Below are 6,396 nucleotides of genomic sequence, written 5' to 3' on the forward strand. Positions count from 1 at the left end.
GGAGTGAAAAGAATTCATATGTGACACTTCACTATAATCAGTAAAGTGTCTGTATCAAGGGGTCATTGGTACTATGTCTGCTGTGAAGTTTCTGCCTCTTGAATGTGGGAAGGTAATGTGGAAAGGAAGATGAAGTATGAGTTTTGAGAAATAATGGCCAGGACTAAATGCATATGACTTATTGTCCCTGGTTCAATCATACAATAAGCACTGTACATAGAACACAAGATGTCTCAATCACAACGTTTAAGGTTTTGCATTCATCAGGTTGTACTATCTTATCTTGCATTCATGTCCTCTATTTGAATGAATCATAAATTTATTATAGTAAAACCATCAATATGGAAAAGGGCAAAAATATAGGTGTTTGTTTAAAACCTTTAATCTGAACATTTGGGTCTACATAGTGAGTTCCAGGAAAGCTAATGCTATATAGCAAGACCCTATCACGAGAGAAATACATTTAAGAAAGCAAATACATGCTGAATTTTAAAGGAAATTCTTCAATAACTTTCATTTCTAGTTACTTCTTGAAAGTATGTTAGTGTTTCATGTTGCATTTTTGTACAGGGTAATATTACTAGCAATTCATCTGCATTTCTTCCTTTTCAACTTCAGTGGCAATAATCGATATTTCTAATATCTTATTAAACATCAAGTCCATCTTGTGCTTCTGAAATGCAATTTATGAATGAGACAACATTCCATCAGATCAGACCACACTGGAACTATTACAATTTATTAAAAGCTCAAACCATTAAGATTTCATATCATCCTAAAGAATAAACTATTATTTCAGAGTGAAAAGTTAGTTTTAAAATCATTAATATATCTATTTTTCATTTTATATAAATGTATGTTTTTCCTTTCATGTCTGGTGTGTTTGTGTGTGTGTGTGTGTGTGTGTGTGTGTGTGTGTGTGTGTTATGAGAATGCAGCACTGCAGAGGCCAGTAGACTATTTCAGAACCAATGATATTGGAGTTACAAGCAGTATGATCCACCATGTTGGTTATGGAAAACAAACCCAGATCCTCTGCAAAAGCAAGTGGCCCTTAACTTCTCTCCATTGCCCCCAAATTAAAACTTTTTGCAGAAAAATGTATAAAATAAAATACAAAGCGAACAAAATGCCAAGTGATGAACAGAAAATGTATGGAGATCTGGAGTATGCTAGGAACATATCTCATGGCTTTGTGAGGAAAGACTAAGGTGACAATGTTTGTGCCACAGTAGCCATGTTCACCACCTGCAAGTATCCACTTTGTCTCTAAGCACTTTTTTGGGGGGGTTCTTTTTTTTCGGAGCTGGGGACCGAACCCAGGGCCTTGCGCTTCCTAGGTAAGCGCTCTACCACTGAGCTAAATCCCCAGCCCTCTAAGCACTTTTTGTGTTAAGTCTCACTTACTTTTTGTGTTTCTAAGTTCATTTTTTGGCTGTATATGTAATGCTACTGTCCAGATCCTACAATCATAAACATCAAAGAAAGTATCTACCAGAGTGAATAGCAACATACAATTTCAGTGCTATTTGTACACTTAACTAAAAAAATATTTAACACTTAACTGTTTTTAATATTTTAAAAAGTGAATATTTATGAGTGAGAATATTGAATTTCAGTGGATGTGACCAGTGTCACCATACCATACTCTTGTGTGCAGAATTCTATGGCCACAAGACAAATATCCAGGTTGGACCAAGTGATCGCACAGATCTAAGGTTAGGAGTTTTCTCATACTGTGGTGGACATTGGTCTCTGTTTTCTTTATTTAATATTGTGCCTTACTTCACTACACTAAATTCAGGAGGATATCCAAATACTAAATCCTCAAATACGTGATAAAGATATAAGGTGCAATCATACAAATCTCAAAATCTGTAGCAACTCCTGTAATACAGAGACCTGTCAATTCATGTACCTTTTTCCATCTTCTCAGACCTGGTAGTGTGGTGCACTGCCATCAATTTCCTAAAAATACTCTTGACCTCTTATCAAGCCAAAAGGCCCAGGTAAATAGAACTTAAAAAGTTTCCAAGGATGTTGGGTTTTCATTTGTCCTGTTTTGGACAATGTGCGATGTAGTCTATGTCATAAATCACACATAAATTATCATCAGATAAAGCACACAGATTTGAGATGCTGTTCTGATGAATATGTTAGTAAATTGAAACATGAGTTTCATTGTTAATAAATATTAGATCATGTTTATTGACATATTAGTCTCCAGTTGAAATTAGTTTTATGTGCAGACCCCAGATGCTGTTCCTTCAACAAACTTAAACCAAATTGAATAATTTTTATGACTTATACATTTTCTTTCCTTCTTTTCAGTTTTGTATAATCTACTTCAATATTTTCAAGTGTATATGGGTTTGTAGAATTATGGCTATCCTGTGTATGTTTTGATTAAACCATATCAATATGATATGCAAGTTGAAACTCCTAAGAATATTACTAGAGTATAAACACTATTCTATAATACAAAGAAATTTATTTTGGTTGTTATTCTAAGGGTCATGGTTATTGTCACATAGGTTTGTATTTGCTTCATGTAAGCACATATAGACATTCTTTCACTGTGTTTTTATTGACATGTACAGCCATTGCCAGGCCAGGATGTTCTTAGGTTTCCAGATGTATATCAAAATATAGTATGTTAAACTATTCTTTGTAGAGTTTTTGTTCATTTTAAATTTCTTTCACTTTTTTGTTTCTATTTTTAATTACTTTCAATGTAGCAGGTTTTCTTTTATGCTTTTTACTATTTACTGTTTTGATTGAACCAATTCTTCATTCTCACTTCTCATTGTGCAAACTCATGCTTATGTGTTCTGTGAACATTTCTGGTTCTACTCTCTTATCTTACATGCTTTCTTACCTGTACAAGACTATCTCATAGGGGTATTTGATCCCATTTATGGACCCCATTTTATTTATGTGGGATCAAAACAGACTCACTCCCATATAATCACACATTTTAAAATGTGTAACCTGGGAAACAATAATGATCTTTCTTAAGCTCTCTTACTTTACTTGAGACAGGACTTTTTATTCACTGCCTTAGCCATTCCCTAGGATGTTCTGAAGTGTCAGTGTACGGGGAAGCAACCTATAAATATCTGATAGTTCTTAAGGTCTCAGCTCATTTCTCTACTTTCTTTTAACTTTTACATGTTCCTGACTTCACTATCAATACTCTCCCTGTTCTTCACTGTCCAGTTCACTGTCCCTGCATAGCTCATTATTGTGTAATGCAGTATTTCCCCCACTGGGGCTTCTTGATTGAACCTCCTGCTGTCACAGTTGGTATTGTCAGACATTGCAATAAGATCGCTCTTGACCTACAAGGAATTTGATGACAACTTGACTTGCAGAAATAAAATGTGATGTTATGAGATTTTTTCCCATTGCACTGCATGGATGGGCTGACTAACTCACTGTCTTCTTTCCCAGCATTTTCACTGTAATCTTTTGAGTAGAACATGATGATTACACATGCAGTTTCTCCCACTTGTGTATTTTATTTTATTTATTTATTATTTATTTTTCATCCTGGTCACTGCCCATCCTTCCTTCCCCTTCACCACTGATAGGGAGGACACTAACTGGGAATCCCCCCGACACAACCATGGCACATCAAGGCTCTGCAGGGCTAGTTGCATCCTCTTCCACTGATGGCAGACAAGGCAATCAATGAGGGGAATGTATGCAACAGAGAGATAATAGTTTTAGGGAAATCCCATGGTCTAAATTCTGTGAGATTGCATGACACAGAATGTCCCCAGGTCTGTAACAGCACATGCATGTATGTCTGTGTTCTGTAACATTGCATAAGAGCTATCTCCCAACTTAATAATGTATATGTTGTCATGACCCATCATTTAAGCGTTTCATACTCTTGATAAAAATGTTCCTATCTATGACTCTAGATAGATAGATACATAGATACATAGATACATAGATAGATGATAGATAGATATAATGGTATTATTAATTTTTCATTATCTGCCACTTAATATTATATGAAATGTGCTTTAAGAATTGATGTGCTTGAGGTTGGTAGTAGTCACTAAGATTGTCTTCTTTTATACTATGACACAAAGTACCAGTATTTAGTTACAGTCTTGAGTTATCTTGGATCATGCTTATTAGCACTAGTTCTCTCTCTTCATTGCTTCTCACAGCCCAAGTAATCTTAAATGCTGCATATACTATGATTATGAAAGCATATTTCCAATTCACAGGTCTGTTTTGAAACCTTCAGCCATCTTACAGTATTGTGTTGTAAGTATGTATTGTAAGTTATAATTACTATTGTCAAAAAGTTCCAGAAATTATTGTTACAGTACATAGAGTACATAGATTAGAGTTATACTGACATTGTATTCCTGAGCTTTAGGGACCCATCTGATTTAGCCTCTCAGTAGTTCTTCAGATTATTGATACCTTTCAATCATTTTGATCAGAAAATGGGTGTGGCCATAATCTAAAGAGAATCAGGAACAATTAAAAAATGGACTTCTGGAATCTGGCAGTCAAAATAATTTTCTTATCACAAACTACAATAGGAATTCTGGGGAATTTCTTTCTTCTTATCCACTATCTATTCTACTGTACAGAACATGCATTAAAGCCCACAGATTTGATTCTCATGCACCTAATGGCATCCAATGTTTTGATAGTTCTCTCTAAAGGAATGCCCCAAACACTGGCAGCTTTTGGGTTGAAGAACTTTTTAAATGATTTTGGATGCAGATTAATTTTGTACATTCAAAGGGTGGGCCGTAGTGTGTCCATTAGCACAACCTGTCTCTTGAGTGTCTTCCAAGCCATCAGCATCAGTAACAGAGAATCCTGTTGTGAAAATCAAAAGTTGAAAGCTGCAAAGTATATTGGCTGCTCCATTTCTTCTCTCTGGGTCATGTCCAAAAGTATAAATTTCATTTTCTTTGTCTACATACTTGTCAAAAGCAATAGCAAAAAAACTACAAGAAACCGAGATTATAAGTACTGTTCTACTGGAGGGGGTGATGATATCAATGCCGTACTCTATACAGCATTAGTGGTGTGCCCTGAAATCTTCTTTTCTGTGCTCATTGCCTGGTCCAGTGTCTCCATGATTGTCATTCTGTACAGACACAAGCAGAGGACTCAACACATACACAGCTGTCCTGTTTCCAGCAAAAACTCACCAGAAAATCAAGCCACTAAGAAGATCCTAGTCCTGGTGTGTACCTTCCTGGCATTTTATACTCTATCCTCTGTCTTACAAGGCTGCATTGCTCTTCTATATAATCACAGTTGGTGGCTGGTGAATGTCACTCGCTTCACTTCTCTGTGTTTTCCATCCTTTGGACACTTTGTTCTTATGAGTCATTACTCTTTTATGCCCAGATTCAGTTTGATCTGGATATGGAATAAAATCTCCTAATCATATTTAAGTATTTGAGTGATATATTTTACTTGATTTCCAATTGTGATCTCACACTCTTCACCAAAAAGTCACTCAAATAATTAAAACATAGGACTATCTCTTTGTTAAAGTTATCCAAATTTAGAATGGAGTTTGTCAATTGGTTGAATCAGTAGCCCACATGAACTCATCATATTATGATTGTACTCCTGAAAGTCTTCCTTTTATATCTGCTGCATAAATAATACAGGCGGGGAAATCTGCCCATAAAACTGACTTTCTTGTTGGTTTCATCTTGTCAGGCAGCTTAGCTGCTTAGAATTTCACAGACAGCCTGAAGATCCTACATCGAAGAAAAAGAAAAAGAAAAAAACAAAAAAAAGAAAACTGAAACCGTAGATGATCAAATACTTCTTCTTTGGGTAGCCCTGATCCTATCTTAGTTGCTGTAGCATGTACCAAAAAATAAGATTACATTTTTTATCTCATACAAAAATCATTTCAAGATGAATGATATTTTTTGATATTATTTGAGCTTTTTTAAATAAAATATTATTGAGATATTTTTCATCATTAGAGATATTTGATTATAAATTTCCCTTGTAATTCTGTGTTTATCTGGTTTGGCATCACAGTAATGCTATCTTCATCAAAAGAGCTTTGAATAAATTAATATAGACATTATGGAAACCACTTTTGTGGTCTCCCGAGATGTGAAAACTCAACTGTTTGACCAGCTCTTCTATTCCTGGACCTAGACTGAGAAAAATTCATATTATAACATAGAAATATTTGCCTATTAGTGATGATTGCTGGTCTGTTTATTTATCAATGAAGCATATCTCTGCCATATAACCATAAACATGTGAATCAAATATTCAATTTTTCACACAAAAATGTACTATAATTCTACACTGTGAAAGATGAAATCACAAAATATTTATGAAAATTGATTGATAATGGATAAAATTTAGCCACATCAC

General features: G+C 34.9%; 1 protein-coding gene across 1 annotated transcript; it reads left to right on the forward strand.

Annotated features, from left to right (window-relative positions):
• The first annotated feature begins 4,513 nt into the window (after window positions 1-4,513).
• Window positions 4,514-5,431, forward strand: Vom1r27 (vomeronasal 1 receptor 27). Its single transcript, NM_001008952.1, has one exon. The coding sequence runs from the start codon at window positions 4,514-4,516 to the stop codon at window positions 5,429-5,431; it is 918 nt and encodes a 305-aa protein (NP_001008952.1).
• The last annotated feature ends 965 nt before the right edge of the window (window positions 5,432-6,396 follow it).

Source organism: Rattus norvegicus, chromosome 1 (assembly GCF_021556685.1).
Source record: "Rattus norvegicus strain SHRSP/BbbUtx chromosome 1, alternate assembly SHRSP_T2T, whole genome shotgun sequence".
Classification (NCBI taxonomy): Eukaryota; Metazoa; Chordata; class Mammalia; order Rodentia; family Muridae; genus Rattus; species Rattus norvegicus.